The sequence below is a fragment of the Nematostella vectensis genome, chromosome 12, assembly GCF_932526225.1.
Source record: "Nematostella vectensis chromosome 12, jaNemVect1.1, whole genome shotgun sequence".
NCBI lineage: Eukaryota > Metazoa > Cnidaria > Anthozoa > Actiniaria > Edwardsiidae > Nematostella > Nematostella vectensis.
Window position 1 is genome coordinate 3,179,651 of NC_064045.1, and position 17,814 is coordinate 3,197,464.

The 17,814-nt window shown below is 42.1% G+C and overlaps 1 protein-coding gene across 1 annotated transcript; it reads right to left on the reverse strand.

Annotated features, from left to right (window-relative positions):
- Positions 1-294: 294 nt before the first annotated feature.
- On the reverse strand, positions 295-17,778 carry LOC5516849. The gene is made up of 14 exons (XM_048719629.1): positions 17,546-17,778; positions 12,669-12,982; positions 12,189-12,336; positions 9,418-9,783; positions 8,545-8,856; positions 7,644-7,974; positions 7,328-7,396; positions 6,582-6,641; positions 6,233-6,298; positions 5,666-5,710; positions 5,251-5,277; positions 4,768-4,815; positions 3,678-3,753; positions 295-3,369 (listed from the first exon to the last, which is right to left on the reverse strand). The coding sequence occupies exons 1-14, from the start codon at positions 17,643-17,645 to the stop codon at positions 3,361-3,363; spliced, it is 1,971 nt and encodes a 656-aa protein (XP_048575586.1). The 5' UTR covers positions 17,646-17,778; the 3' UTR covers positions 295-3,360.
- Positions 17,779-17,814: the final 36 nt, after the last annotated feature.

Consider the following 17,814-nt stretch of genomic DNA (forward strand, 5'->3'; position numbering starts at 1 on the left):
AACGTCCCCCCTTGTAGTCCCCCTCACAGCGTGTGTGCTCTGGCTATAGCTTGTAGAATTTTCACTCATAAAATATTGTTTTTGCTAATGCGCCTCTTTCCCCCGCCTTCCTTGGTAATCATGGATAATAGAATGGTAACCCATATAGTATAGTGTATTCTTGTAGTCCCCCTCCCCCCCACAAGACCACACCCATCTTTCTGTGTATCCTATCGATATGGCTAATAGAATATTCAATTAATGGTCTATTGTTTTTGTAGCTGTGCCACGTCTTTGCTAGATAACAACGCAAAACAGAAACAATTCACTTTTATTAACGCGTTATAAATTTTTAAATATTTGTTTACAGTTTAAATAAAATCATATCACGAGAAACACAGCCTTGATTGACAGCCTTGTTAGACCCGACACCCCCACACAGTAGGGGGGCATCTGCCAAATTAGTCCTTGGCATCTGATTGGGTTTCCTGTAGTGGGTGTGATGAGGCGTCCCAGGTCCCTTGCAATCCCCTTGGTCCATCTACGACCACAGAAAACCCAAACAACGCCATGGACCAGGCTGGTCTTCTGCCTTTTTTTATTATAAAGTATTGACCATTCTTACGCTGCGCAGGAGATTGGGTCGAGTTGATAAGCGAACAGCATGCTGGGACGGTTTTAGGGTCGCAATAGCTCATTTCCGAATTATGCTCGACTGCTTCAACTGTCTTGTTACCTTGCAAAAATAGTTTTATTCCAACCGACTGAGGCTCAGAGAATTTTACAGGAGGCTTATAATTAGTGACTGCTAGCGTGGCAGTGTTCTGACAATAATTGCAAATTTGAGCCCGGGGGTGGGAGGAGCTATCCCTTTTATGGCAGAGACTCGTGTTTACAGAAAAGCTTCAAATCGAGGTCCTGTGCTAAAACTACAGTAAATGTAACAGAATGGCACAGGGCCTCTATTTAAAGCTTTTCTTTTAAGGGTGTACTGACATCTGTTGCTAAGGAAAATTGAATATAGCATAAAAGCCTTGTAGAAAGTTATAAGGGTGTGATATTTGCCAAGTTGACCAACAAAAACGTGCTGACTATAATGATGACGCTACCCCGTGACGTCATGATGTGACGTCATAGATATAGATAAAAGCAAATATTTCAAGTAAAATTGCTCGAAAACAAAAATTGAATAGGTTTTATGAATCTTGAGGGATGAGTGCATTAAGCCAAGCATGCGTTTTAGAAATTATTGAGTAATTGTTTGTATAATTTTTTAAAGGTCCTGAAATCCAGATTATTTGATATAATTTTGGTTTCTGTTAGATTAACGCTAAATCCATGCTTGGCTATATGAAGAAGATTTTAATAAAAAGGAATACAGAAAAAATATTGCGTTTTGAAATAATTTGGCGACAAAAAAAAGCTTTTTTTAGAAAACGCAGAACCGGAAGTGAAACAAAGCCCGCGCGTACTCATTCGGCCTGCTCAGACACTGATGTCTCACATGATGAAATTGAAATGAAGTTTAAAGTCAAATCCCAATAGTTTTTCGTGGTATTTACACTTCAAAGGAGCGATATCCGTCATGTCATGATGGAAATTGAAAAAGTATTTTAAAATTCTGATACAGCGCGCGCTACTTTGAAATAAGATTTTCAGTGCGTGCGCGAGCGTTTGCAACCGGTGTTTGCAGCTCGCAAAGGTAGTGAAAATTGAAAACTTTGGCTTCAAAAAGGTTGGCTTGACTAAATCTTCGCTGAATCTCCGTTTTTACAAAATATGGGAATTATCATAACCCGAAAAGGCTGAGATCAACTTAAAGTCAATTTTTGGGAACTTGAAACGCATATTTTTTGCAACACTAATGTCAGTACACCCTTAAGAGCAGTCTAGCGTAATAGGCCATTCCAGCTATAAGCATGCGCGCGCACTCACCATAGGAACGTACCTCAACTACCGTCATGCAGCGCGCGCTTTGTTTGATGTGAGCTTAAAAAACGCGCGCTGCATTCTGGTAGTTGCGGTAGGTTTCTATGGTTAGGCGCGCGCAAAATTATAGCTGGAATGGCCTATTCGGAAATGAAATATTGAACATGGCGTCTAAAGATACCAATGCTGATCTTGTGAATTTAACTAACGAAGATATTCCGGGAGAATTACAAAACCCTAAGCATTTTCCAGTTTTCATTCAGTATAACATCAACATGCCCATCGTTGCCCATCGTAAGAATGGCGAATACTGTAGCATTTTTGAGACACTTTAAATTGCTAGTTATCACATGCCGACTTGGTGGCTACGGAAGCACACGTTACTCATGTATATAGAGGTGCAGACTCTCAGACACTTGGGTTAAAAAAAGAATGCAATATGTTATTATCGCCATCGAATGCCCGCTGGACATAGGCGTATTCCGACCGTTCTCTGCAGTTACCTGGCGTTATAGGAAACCACTTAAGCGCTGGCCATTTGATTGACGGACATTTTTTACACTATTTATAAAGAAGGAAATTACTATTTCAGGAGTTTCAGGATTCCTGTGGTGCGCAATAAGCAAGAGACCCCCTCTCACGTTCTTGCTATTTTTATCAACTCAAATCTCGAGACCCTAAAAATAGTATTTTTTGTGATAAAACCATTGGGGAGCCGTCTACCAGGCTCGCACTAGGTCTATTTGATGAAAATTAAATATAAAACTATCATTATTACCATATCAGAAACACTATCATTATCACAAACAATAGGCTTCTGTATTAATAAACCTGAATACACAGTCGAGCCCCAGGCGCTCTTACTCGGGTTCCTTTTTGGGCTTCCTGTGGAATGAAAGAGTTGTGACGTCACAGGAAACCATCTCCCGAGATGGGTGAGCTCGCCCCAGACCCCAACCTTCCCCACAGTTCATCTCCAAGGACAGAAAAACCGGTAAGAAGGCCTGGGGCTAGGGTGACGAACACATATTATGTACACCTTATTAAACACCATCATCTCTGGCCCTCGCCAATGCCTGCACCACTACAGTCACCGCTGCGTTATAATCATCGAGTTTCAAAGTCTTATCCATAAGCCGTACAAATAACGGGGAATAAAGATCGCCTTTGTTCATTTGCATTTAGTAGAATCCCACATTGGGGAGGGCTTATGGATTATAGAAGAACTTAACCAAAACAATCCCTGCCCTATTCTAATGGCCTCTTTCGTTTAATTCAGTATCCTTTAAAAGGAATTTTTCAGAACTCAGATGTTTACAAACCGATAAAGGTTTTGTTCACTTCATTGGTCGTACTATTGAGGTATCGTTGTGTTTGAACCATACAGAGGATTGAAGCACTTTCACCTTGGTGCCCGTTATGGTGAGGGTATGATTGCTTGTCTCCGGCTGATCATGCCAGCTAAAACAAAAAAGTGCCTTAAACAAAGAAAAGACGAACCAAAACAAGGGAAAGAAACCGAGTAAGGTAACCGAAACCAAAATCATTTTAAAACAAGACATTTACACTTTCACACTCCACCCCAAAATAATGATAGGAAAGGGGAGGGATGGGTATGGCTAAAGTCCCTCCTTAAAATAATCTGGCTTCAGTTTTTGTATGAAAATTGAGAAATTTCGTAATTAACGTGAACGACGTTGGTGTTGTCTCAAAAATCTTAATTTATTCCAGGTGGGTCATCAAACTGGAAATGACGTCAATATATTTACCGGTATGTCGATGGCGTTCTTGTCATAGTTGGGGTTCGTGATCGAGGCTGCAGGGTTCTTGATGACTGTCAGTGGGCTGTAAATTGATCAAATGTTATCATGAAACCAAGTAATTGGCTTCGCTATGGTATTCTTGTATTACGTGCGCGTAGTGGATTCTGGGGTGGTAGCACGTGGCGCGCGGAGGAGTATGGGATGGATGGACAAGCTTAGTTAGTCGCTATCAATACAAAAAAAATTCAAATTGATAAAAAAAATACTTGAAATAAAGTGCAAAATTACAAAACTCATCGTGCAATCACCTTTCCTTCCCATAATCCATCATGCGCCCTCTCTATCCTTCCCATAATCCATCATGCGCCCTCTCTATCCTTCCCATAATCCATCATGCGCCCTCTCTATCGTTCCCATAATCCATCATGCGCCCTCTATCGTTCCCATAATCCATCATGCGCCCTCTCTATCCTTCCCATAATCCATCATGCGCTCTCTCTATCCTTCCCATAATCTATCATGCGCCCTCTCTATCCTTCCCATAATCCATCATGCGGCCTCTCTATCCTTCCCATAATCCATCATGCGCCCTCTCTATCCTTCCCATAATCAATCATGCGCCCTCTCTATACTTCCCATAATCCATCATGCGGCCTCTCTATTGTTCCCATAATCCATCATGCGGCCTCTCCATCGTTCCCATAATTCATCATGCGCCCTCTCTATCCTTCCCATAATCCATCATGCGCCCTCTCTATCCTTCCCATAATCTATAATGCGGTCTCTCTATCCTTCCCATAATCCATCATGCGCCCTCTCTATCGTTTCCATAATCCATCATGCGCCCTCTATCGTTCCCATAATCTATCATGCGCCCTCTTTATCCTTCCCATAATCCATCATGCGCCCTCTATCGTTCCCATAATCCATCATGCGCCCTCTCTATCCTTCCCATAATCCATCATGCGCCCTCTATCCTTCCCATAATCCATCATGCGCCCTCTATCGTTCCCATAATCCATCACGCGCCCTCTATCGTTCCCATAATCCATCATGCGCCCTCTATCGTTCCCTAGCTTGTTGTTAAGAGTGCTACCTGTCATAGACTGGAGAGCTTGAGCTGGGGCTAGTGGTGGGTCCAACACTGCCGAAAGAAAACTCAGTCAAAACTGCTCTTCAGACAATGTCATTCAAGACGACATGACGGAAAAACATGACTTGACATTTCCCATAAGCTCATTTCACATCAAATAAGGCGGAAAATTCTCGTTAAGTGCCTAGTGAGTAATATAAAAAAAATTTTGTGTGAGTTTTTTTCAAATTGATGCGACTTTTTGTAAAGTGTCATTGAAATGTGAGCTTTTCGTCCCTGAGCCCATACATAGCGCAAGAAGATCAAGAAAAAATTATCTCAAAAATCCAAAATCTGGATATGTGCATTTCGTCCTCTTGTTCTTAGTCCGGAATACAAGGAACTGATGGCCATTGTAAGAAATTTTATCTACTTTCTCCATCTCTGCAAAGTGCGCATGTTCAGTGTTTTTCCGCCATGTCATTCAAGACAGGATAAAACACATACCTCTCATAACCATGACTTGGGCCAGAACTGAGAATGGACAAAACAAGAATGAGAACATGTAACATTATCATTGTAACAGTAATCAACATCAATGCAAACATTATCGTCGCCACAGGGGCTTCAAAGAATCCTGAAAAGTGTTTGTGCGGGGTGTTTGTGATGGTCGTTGTCGTCGTCATCACCATCAATAGCCATTCAATAGCCATCAAAATCATCAATACTTATCATCATCATCACCATTATCAATACTCATCATTTCAACCTTCTTTATCAGACTGCTTGCAGTCTGTTAGTTGGGGACGTTCATAAATCAAGTCCGAATGTTGAGGATTGATCTTATCTCCAACGTGTGTTTTGTAAGATCTGCAAGTATACTTTACTTCTTCTAGCCTCATAAGCCTCAACTATAACTTACCATTCGTACAATGGGTTCTCAATGATCCCCGGCAAAGGTTCAGGCCTGAAAAAAGCAATAGTTGGTGACAAACTGTTCAAACACCCTGAATCCGACTAACGCCCGACAATGCATTATTGTCATTACTTGGAATACTAAGATACATCAACATAAAACGACTACGACCGTTGTGTAGTTTATGCTCCAGCAATAAAATGAAGAGCTTTCTGAATAAAGGATGCGCGCACAACCCCGTCTACTGCCAAAATAAGGTGAAAGAATCACCAAATCTTAAAGTTTGTTGACCATACTTGCGTAACGCGTGGTTTCGTAGGCTAAGAAACCCTATGCAAGTAAGACATTTATCTCAGTAGATAATTAAATCCGCTTGATTCACGGTATTAAATCCGCTTGATTCAAGGGCAACTTCAACCAATCCTACAATAAAAACACCAAGATGCTATTTTTAAAGTAATGCAGGGTAAATTAAATTCTCAAAAAGAGCTTCCTCACCCTTAATTGAGGGACTTGAGGTAGAGGCTTTTTCGAGCAATTACAGAAAAAAAAAGCGAGATGGTAGTGTCTTACCTGTATAGGGGTGAATATTCTACTCCAGCCGCGGGGTGTTTGCCACTTTGGGGACAGCTGTCCGCACTGCAAAAAAAAAAAAAATATATATATATATAAAAATAAGAAATGAAAAAGCAAAAGCAACAACAAGAAGAACAACAACAAACAAGGTAGACATTCTAACGCTGCGAAAGAGGAGGGAGGGTTCGCGCATAGAATTTCTTAGAAAAAGCGTTTCCTCCTTGTTTCATTGTAGTCTAGTATCCAGAACAGTGCATGAATGGGGAAATCAATGAACTCTAGATTGAAATGGTAAGTGCGTGAAAATCGCAAACTTTTAGAAATAAAGCATAAGTCTTTGGCTCACCTCTCGTACAATATGTTAACTGTCTCGTAGTCGTTTTTTCGAGAAGATCCCGAGGGAAACCTGGGACAAGATCGAGAATGAGTGTGAGTTAGTAAGCGAGTGTCACTAAAATGGTACCACGGAGTAGTGTCCCCAGCGGTTCTTTTACGTCCCCCAATGCAGGTTAATAAAGTGCGATGAGAGACAGGACCTCCGGCTTAACGTCCTTATCCAAGAAGATGCGGGATTAACAGTCCTTAATATAGCAGAGTCTGGTTGTTACAGCTCTGAACAAATTCCATGTTGCCCTGACTCGGGTTTGAATCCTGGTCTTCTTACTACAGAGATTTAGCCCGCACCACTAAGCTATAACGCAACTCGAAAAAGACAAGAAAGAGCAGTGGCACGTTATTACTGAAGCAGAGGTAAAAAAGCTAGGGGAGAAACAATTCCACACCTGACCAGGATTTGAACCCAGGGGTTTCATTAAGTTTCATAGTAGGCGTTGGGGATTGATAAGTAGGGTATGGGAGTTAATTTATTTTATCAGTTCAAATAAAACTTAAATTAACATTTTTAAAAGTTAGCCGGTGCTTGGTGGAAAATAGCTGGTGGTTCCGCCGGCCGCCGTGGCCTTATGAAACACCTTGCTTAAAAAGCAAAGCCCGTACCACTGAGCTATCGCGCCACTCTCCAAGAGGGTGCGTTGACACACGTTATCCTTCAAGCAGGGGATAAAAAGACAGGTAGGTAGAGAAATACCATACCCGTTTTTTGGCAATTCTTCAGGCGAGAAAATCACATCGGGAACTGAAGAGCCCTTGTACTGGCGCCGCCTGAAAAAGATTTTACATCACACTTGTTGAAGATAGAAGACCAATCGCTCCCATACATTACCGAGTTACACAAAGCATCCACTTGCATCGGCCTATTTAAGCAAGTAACCGAGACATTTTCAATCACATATCGTCAATAACGTATTTGACTTTATTTTTAGGTTTTTATCGTGAAGGTTTCTTTCAAACAGTTCTACTTCAAATCGTAAACAATAACTAACGAATAGTTGATGATAACAATCTTTACCTGCGTCGGCAGAGGAAAACTGCCACAACAATGACAGTTACCACGGCAACGAACGTGATAGCCACGCCCAGTCCAATAATCAGGGGGGCATCACCCCCCTCGCCCCCACCCCTGGCCTGAAACTCGCTATGCGTTTGCATGGATGGTGTCGCGGTGTACGGGTAGGTGACCACCTCTGACACCACGAGGTCCGTGGGGGGGACCGTAGAAGGCACGGTAGCGGGCGGGCCAGATCTGGGTAAGGGGGTTGAAGGTATGGGAGGGGAGGGTGGGGTTCGGGTGGTGGCTGTGGTTGGTGGTACTGTGGTAATCGTGGTCGGGGAGGCTGTAGCTGTAGAAAGAAATGTGGTAGTGAGCATTCATCACATAAGTAGGGCAAGATGGTTATAGTGGGATGTCCGTTCAGTTTCACCGAACGGAGAGGGTTTTCCGCGCTAATAACACCGAGTACCGCCTGCAAGCAGGCTATACGTGAGAAAACATTTGTTGGTTAAAAGCGGGTATTCGTACCATGGCACGGGCTGGAGGAGGCAAATAAGGGGCTGTGGGTGTTGTGCGGTAGCGGGAACAAACCGAGGGGGTAGGTGTGCGGGCTTGTGTCGAGAATAGCAAACTTCTTTGTTATTCTAATCTTTTTGTGTTGTTTTAAAAAAATTTTTATAAAAAGATTTCAGTTTGTCAATTTATTCTACGATTCTATGATACTCTCCACTTCTAAGAGACAGAGACAAAGAGACATAGTGGGTAAAATAAATCCAAGAAAACAGCCACTACCGTATGTCGGGGGGTCAAGTCTGAGGCTGGACCAAGCGGTACGACTTTGTTGATTCTGTAAATTGGTAATCGCAATCGCGGCCTTCGAGGACATAAAACAAATATATTAAAATATCAAAACACTCACTCCTTAATTCTTTCCCATTGCACTGATAATAGACTTCCAGTCTCGGCTTAACTTCTCCACAGCTCACATTAAATGCGTGTCCCGACACATCAACGACACATGAATGATGATACTGACAGCGTGACATGACTTCCGTGACAGCATCACGGCCTTGACATGTCTTGTTCGATATAGCACCACCACCGCACGCTGAGGAGTATGGGTAGGCCCCATAATGGACGTGAAGAATTTGGATGGAGTGTTTCGTGACAGAGCAGTCGAGCGTGACAGAGCTGCCGTGACATCCACTTGTTGTCTTTACAGGGTCTACGCCTTACGGTGCAAGAATAGAATTTGGATTTCAGTATTTAACAAATAGATCTCCTTTTTGCGTGCTTCTGTCCTCTAATAGAAACTCTTGACCAATCAGAGCGCGCGATTTACGAGTGTCGTTGTATAGAACGGGATAGATTGGGCCTTGGTGGCACAGTTGGCAGGGCGATGCTCTGTATCGCCTTTGCCTCTCTTCACTGTTTTTTTGTCGCTTGCTGGTGTGTATTTAGTTATAGCAAACTTCGATGTGAATAGCATGGGCCTGAGATTATTAATTTAGCTCTAAAAGGGTAATTTCCATTCTTTAGCAAAATAATCCAAGCTATTTCAACAGCAATGGGCCATTCCAGCTATAAGTTTGCGCGCGCATTACCATAGAAACCTACCTCAACTACCAGAATGCAGCGTGCGCATTTTAAAGCTTGCACCAAACGAAGCGCGTGCTGCATGACGGTAGTTGAGGAAAGTTTCCATGGTGAATGCGCGCGCATGCTTATAGCTGGAATGGTCTATTGATCATGATGATAACAGTGAGATGATTCAGGCTGAAAGTGTGGCTACCTTGTGTAAAGGAGAGAAAACTAGCCAGGAAGCCTTTTCTAGGTTTGCTGTCAAAACCAGAATGAAACTGGATCCTAGCAGTGTTTCCTGTCGTCATGGCGGGGCTCAGCGACTTGCCGTTGCAGTATCGACCAATAGAAGTGGAGGTGTCGAGTGGGCCGTCAAGTACCTCCACCTGGTCAGCGGTACACTCTCCTGAGGCATGCGCTTCTTGGACGTCAAAGTCCTTGAAGATGACGGCGACTTGCTTGGCTTTGTCAGGGAGGGTGATGATCCAGGTGCAGTCGGTCTCTGGGGGGTAGGGACGGGGGTAGTTTGGGGAAAGAATGTCACCATCTGTTTGGGATTCAATTTTGGTGCAAGATTCTGTGATGAAGCAAAAGATAAAAGATAAAATATGCTGTAAGTAGTGTGTCGTTTATTTGAATGTCTGCCCGAGGAGTGGTGGATAGCCTGGGTGGGTATAGGGGCGTGGCCAGGAGTAAGCAGCCCTGACCCTGTTTAGGACAAAGATATATCTTACAAAACATGACTCTGGCCATGGCCCTGTTTAGGACAAAAACTCTTTTTCATAACCTGTTTAAAAAGGACAAACGATCATGGTAGACCTCTGGACCTTGGAAGTCATGTGAAAAAAGGCTTGCCATTCTACTCGACAATTCATATGTAAGCATAATAATAAAATTCAAACCTTGTTAAGCACAAAATGTCTTGAAATATACACCTATTTCAATAAACGTTATCAGTGGAAATGGCAATTGGCAAATGGCAGTTCTAAAGACCAATCACTGCTTATGGGTATAATTATTTGTAAGAATAAAGATGATAAGTAATATAATCGCAGAAATTATCCACATTTTATACATTTAGTTAAAATTTGACGAGTTCCCGTACGAAACGAGAAGCGCTTCAAAGCGCCGTAAAAGCGCTGCAAAAGCTGTCGTAAAAGCTATGGTTGAGACATCGCATGAAGAGTGCACTAAGATCATCATCCTCAAAGGCCGCACCAACTACTATGCACTGCTTTTAATTTTCACATCGTAGCGAGGGATTACATTATCTAAATGCTTACTTTGTATATCAAAGGGCTTTTTTTGTATCTTTTTCCTGAAACGATTGCCACGCAGCCAGCAGTAACGGGTCTATCACTTTCATCAGATCATGAGAGTTTGTGTTTGAGTCTTCCTGAATATTATTCAATTTGTCTTCAAGGCTTTGTTTGAGCTTGTCGAGATGCTTATTAAGCCAGGCTGGCTGTATGTTCCGGAATAGAAAGTTTTGACAAATTTTAGGAACATTGCAAACAATAATTCCCTGATAGCCAATTTTGTTTAATGCTCGTTCTTTTCCTGTGCGTTAGAAGCGTGAGGTCGATATGTTTGAAGATCTGATAACATTTAGCAAAACACACGTATGTTTCAAAATCACTTTGACAGCCTTAATGGCAAAAATTGGAAGCATTCAAATTTAGATTGCTAAATAGCACATGAATCAAAACGGACCAATGAAAATCGGGTGTGCTATCTCCGTCAGTAAAGGCGGGATATCCAAGCTAGGTTCGTTGAAGTTAGTTGATCGAAGTGTTGCAATGATGCAATTCCGTCGTTGCATTTGCTAGCCAAGGTAAAACAATAGTTTGAAAAAATGTTTGCACAAGGGTATTGGGTGGACGAAGCCTGATTCAATGTTGTCCAGATGGAAGACATATGAGTCAAAGAAGCGGGGAAAGGGGTAGAAGTTGGCATAGTTTGGCCGTGAGAAGGGCCGCGGATTTGTAGAGTGGAATACAACGCTGAAATAAAAGCTTTATCAGGTACGTATATGTGCTTATAGCATAAACTTGTAGAAGAATACGCTAACATTAATGTACTTTCTTATTTTATCACTTGATTTTTTTTATCGAGCCGTTTACTGCTAACAACTAACAGTATACCGTTAAAGCAATAATTCAAATATAGGACCAGGAAATTAACAGTTTTTTTTTATCGAGCCGCAAATAGTGACATTTAAAACCCTAAATTTTTAATGTGTGGATGTGAAGAACGGGTTTAATTTTCCTAATTTTCTCTCCCTGCTGTAATCAGTACTTTATGCAATTAGGGTCATGGAATGCATGGATTGCGTAAAACTCGAATAAAAATTGTTTTCATACGGCGTTAATAAATAAGAGTATCAATCGTCGCTTCATAACGCTTCTTGATCGCTTCAAATAGGCTGCTAGATAAAGTGATCAATGGACCGCTTCAATATAGCTTCAGCGCTGCAGAATCGCTTCTCGTGCGCTTCAATTTAAGCCAAAAAGTGCACCCAATGAAGCCCCCCGATATGAAGCCCCTTTGAAGCGCTTCTTAAGCCCCTAATGAAGCCTTTTGAAAGCGCTTCAAAGCGCGTCTCGTTTCGTACGGGGTTTCATGGTTTTTTTGACAGTAGAACTGCAATTTGACAATTGTCATTTGACAACATATTTTAAAATAGATGTATGCTTCATTTAGGATAAGAATAGCTTAGAGATGGTGAGAGATGGTAAAAAACCCTACCAGTAACACACCCAATAGCATATCCTTGTATAGGACAGATTCATGGTTGTTTGCTAGTCCTCAAGTCATACTAGCAAACTTTAGGATTCACGGCGGAGAGTTTACAACAGCGCACATATTGTATTTCTCCATGTGCTAAAAGAAAAATGTGATAGCGGGCAAAATCAAATCTTGCGATTGGACAGGAAGCTCTTCTTACAGCATTTTGAGAGACACCAGCGATTAGAGACTAACCTTTCTCGTCCAGACACCCATAAATCTCAAGTCTAAGACACATGTCATTGTAAAAGGAAAGTGGGTAGACCCTCAAGTAGAGCGTCACAAAAGTGTCACGTAACGTATTACGCTTCTCTGTATTGTAATTAGAGTTCCCTGTGAATATCTGTGGATACAATTAACATTATCAAAATTACATATTATTTTCATATATCAAAGTGTATTAACAAGCTGAAGCAAGAGATTCTGGTTTAGTTAGCTTTAGACTCATCTAGGCGTGCAAAGCCCAGGACAGCCCAATAACCAGAGAGGTGGTGGGGGGGGGAGTAGTTTAAAAACACCCCACTGCACCTAATATTGAAGGGGGGCTACTAAAGGGGGAACTGTGATAAGAATGGGAACCAAACGCCCCCCTCCTGAAAATCGTTGCTATGGGCCTGAAGAGGTTACCCATCTTTAGGGCTCAATAGGAATTCGAAACTGATCTGGAATGTTTACCTTAATTTGATCACTTCCAACATCTTTATACCAATGCCAGTCAATACCATCTAGGCTATACCTCAAGGCATATGTTAGGACATAGTATGACCTTACTAATTGGCTCTGGCCCTGTGAACTAATCCCTGACACATGTCTAACTTTATCCAGCCTTATTTGAAGGAAGGTAGTCCATAGCTTTTCACTGTCACTGCACCAAGCAGAGGCACCATTCAGCCGGGCCTTTCCAGGGCCCCACCCCAGATCACTCGACTCTGCAGATAGCTGGGTGTTACGTATCCTGCCATCGCTCATCCCAAGGGGATAAGTGCAGCCTGAAAGAGACACACAACAAGCATTTATCAATGCAATCTTTATAATCTTACTAGCATTATATGTAGTTCTATCATTATTATCCTTGTTCTCCTAGCATCATCACCATCATCACTTTTTCTTGCCATCGTCATGCTATAGGCCTATCATTTTTATCCTTCTTCTAGCATAATCAGCAAAGTCACCATCACCATCATCTGATCACCTTAACCACCACCATCATCATCATCTCATTACCTTTGCAATCATAATAGTCCTATCATTCTCTCCTTGTTCTTCTAGAATAATATCATCATCACCATATCGCATCACCATTATCATCAAAGGGACACATTATCACCTTCTTATCACCACCATCTTCCAAGTCCTTTAGTTCTCCTAGAATCATCGCATAATTACCATCACAATCCTCTGATCATTACCTTTTTCTTTTCTTATCACAACCATCATAAAATACTGTAGTCCTATCAATCTTCCATCACTATCATCACCACTATTGTTGCCCCCACATCATCAAACATTATGATCACCTTGTTTTACCACCATGACCAGTGTCCTATCATTATCATCATCAACACCATCATCATCGTTATTCTTGTCATCCTCCTAATCAACCATTTAATCATTTGTCCTGCCACTACTCACACGGCGTACCACACCTCACATCTGACCTACAATCACTCAACGTACCGCACTCACCCGACATACCACACCACATTCACCCGACGTACCACACCACACTCACCTGACCTACCACCACACTCATCTGACCTACCACCACACTCATCTACGTACTACACCACGCGCATCTGATCTACCGCATCTGATCTACCACTAATCATCGATGTTATACACCATAGTTATCTGACCTACCACCACCCATCGATACTACAGCACACAAATCTGACATACCACCACACTCATCTGTTGTACCACCACACTCATCTGTTGTACCACAACACTCATCTGACATACCACCACACCATCTACGTACTACACCACGCGCATCTGATCTACCACCACACTCATCGACGTACTACAGCACACTCACCTGACCTAGCAACACACTCATCTGATATACCACCACACTCATCTGATCTACCACCACACTCATCTGACGTACCACAACACTCATCGATGACTACACCATGCACTTATCTGACCTAACACCACACTCATCGATGTACTACAACAAACTCATCTGACCTAACACCACACTCATTGATGTCCTACATCACACTTATCTGACATACTACCACACTCATCGATGTACTACACTATGCACTTATCTGACGTACCACAACACTCATCGATGTCCTACATCACACTTATCTGACCTAACACCACACTTATCAATGTACTACACCAAACTCATCTGACGTACCACAACACTCATTGATGTCCTACATCACACTTATCTGACCTAACACCACACTTATCGATGTACTACACCAAACTCATCTGACGTACCACAACACTCATCGATGACTACACCATGCACTTATCTGACCTAATACCACCACCCATCGATGTACTACAACAAACTTATCTGACCTAACACCACACTCATTGATGTCCTACATCACTCGTCTGACATACCACCACACTTATCGATGTACTACACCACACGCATCTGAAATACCACCACACTCATCGATGTACTACACCACACGCATCTGACATACCACCACACTCATCGACGTACCACCCAACACTCATCTGACATGCCACCACACTCATCTATGTACCACAAAACACTTATCTGACCTACCACAACTCATCGATGTACTACACCAAACTCATCTGACCTAACACCACACTCATCGATGTACTACAACACTCATCGATGAATACACCATGCACTTATCTGACCTAACACCACACTCATCGATGTACTACAACAAACTCATCTGACCTAACACCACACTCATTGATGTCCTACACCACACCCATCTGACATACCAGCACACTCATCGATGTACTACACCATGCACTTATCTGACCTAATACCACCACCCATCGATGTACTACAACAAACTTATTTGACCTAACACCACACTCATTGATGTCCTACATCACTCGTCTGACATACCACCACACTTATCGATGTACCACAAAACACTTATCTGACCTACCACAACTCATTGATGTACTACACCACACTCATCTACGTACTACACCAAACTCATCTGACCTAACACCACACTCATCGATGTACAACACCAAACTCATCTGACCTAACACCACACTCATTGATGTCCTACATCACACTCATCTGACATACCACCACACTCATCGATGTACTACACCACACCCATCTGACCTACCACCACACTCATCGACGTACCACCCAACACTCATCTGACATACCACCACACTCATCTACGTACTACACCACGCGCATCTGATCTACCACTAATCATCGATGTTATACACCACAGTTTTCTGACCTACCACCACCCATCGATACTAAACCACACTCATTTGACATACCACCACACTCATCCATATACTACATCACACTCATTTGACCTAACACCACACTCATCTACGTACTACACCACACCCATCTGACCTAACACCACACTCATCTATGTACTACACCACGTGTATCTGATCTACCTCATCTGATCTACCACTAATCATCAATGTTATACACCACAGTTACCTCACCTACCACCACCAATCGATACACATCGATGTACTACACCAAACTCATCTGACCTAACACCACACTCATTGATGTCCTACATCACACCCATCTGACCTACCACCACACTCACCGACGTACCACCCCACTCATCTGACATACCACCACACTCATCTACGTACTACACCACGCGCATCTGATCTACTGCATCTGATCTACCACTAATCATCGATGTTATACACCACAGTTATCTGACCTACCACCACCCATCGATACTACACCACACTCATTTGACATACCACCACACTCATCAATGTACTACATCACACTCATCTGATATACCACCACACTCATCGATGTACTACACCACACCCATCTGACCTACCACCACACTCATCGACGTACCACCCAACACTCATCTGACATACCAGCACACTCATCTACGTACTACACAACGCGCATCTGATCTACCTCATCTGATCTACCACTAATCATCAATGTTTATACACCACAGTTATCTCACCTACCACCACCAATCGATACTACACCACACTCATTTGACATACCACCACACTCATCTGACGTACCACAACACTCATCGAAGTACTACACCACACTGATCTGACCTAACACCACACTCTTTGATGTACTACACCACACTCACCTGATATACCACCACACTCATCGACATACCACACCACACTCATCCAAACCAAATCCTTCTATGGAAATTTAACATTTTGCCTATTTGTCATCAGTAATTTAAAACAATAATTCCTTGTGTATAGCCATTTATCAAACATGCGTGAGAGATCTATATTGCGGTGAGAGCTTTATGAACCGCAAGCATCTGCTGATTGGTTCAATGATAGCAGGAAATCTAGTGAGAGTATACCCCACCCCTCCCCCCTAAAATCAAGCCTTGAGATTTTCTGGGGTTGACAGGTATGCTATGTTATTACAAGCATGCTGATTATTATTATCATCATTTATTGGGGAAGGGTACCATTCTATCCCTTACAGTTGTGGAGCATCAGAATCTGTACGAAATTGTATTTTCTGACACTTCGCCTTCGTCTATTTGAATGCTACGGTAAAGCAGCGGGAATTATTTGAGGCGATGAAAATCGCACGGTCTGGTTGGCTTTAATTTTTTTTTAAAGTTTCGAAAAATATGGACGCAAACGTTTGCACGCATAGTTCGACTGAGACATTCCTCGTATTATTTCTCGGTTTATCTTTGGTTATTTTACCAACTTTTACCAGATTGCAAGCTGACGACATGGTTCGGTTCGCAATGGCAACGGAATAAATTTTCACTTGCAAGTCATCTACATTTCATGAGTAGGCTTCTAAACAATAAAGTCTTTTGTTGATCGAGGGCCAATTTAGATTGTTTACCAGCGAGGTGTGAAAAAATACGCTACCTCCTCACACGATGTAGTAGAAATAAAGGCAAATAGCTTTGCTAAGATCATATGTAAGCACAAGAATCATAATATCTTATAAAGACTTAGTTCTGTCAGCTACGCTTGATTTAACGTGTTGATTACGCTACACGTTCTACTACTCAGTTTTATCGTACTACGTATTTTAGGAAATAAAATCAATAAACCCTGAAAATTCTGAAATAATGATAGATTCTGCAAGTATCTTGATATTTAATTTGTTTTCTAGAAAGGAAAGGGTCCCGTCTTTCTTTAATCTTATCTAAACACGATATCAATATTTTAGTGAATTTTAGCGCCAAAAGAACGACCACCTTTACAACCCTCAATTCAACATTTAAAGTATTATTGAACAATTTGCACCTTCAAGTACTAGAAGTACTAAAGACAACCTTTTGTCACCAACATAAAACAAAGATAGCTTAAAAAAGGCCATAATAAAGAAAAGGAAAGTTTCTCAAACTTACCGGCTCTTGTAGACTGAACGGCTCTCAAAGAAAAGCCGACAAAGACCACAGCTAAAATTCTAACGGCCTTTCCACCCAATAAAACCCTACAAGTACCCATCCCTCGGCTCGTTTCTATTCACCACATGGTTGTAGAAGCAAGTCAATGAGTTTTTACGAATTCAGTTGAGTAAATACAGGCCACGTTTCGTTTTCACTTGTTATTGGCCTAAAGCCATGTGGAGCGTGACTTAGATTGCGTTACGAGTGACAGGTGAAAACTTCCGGTT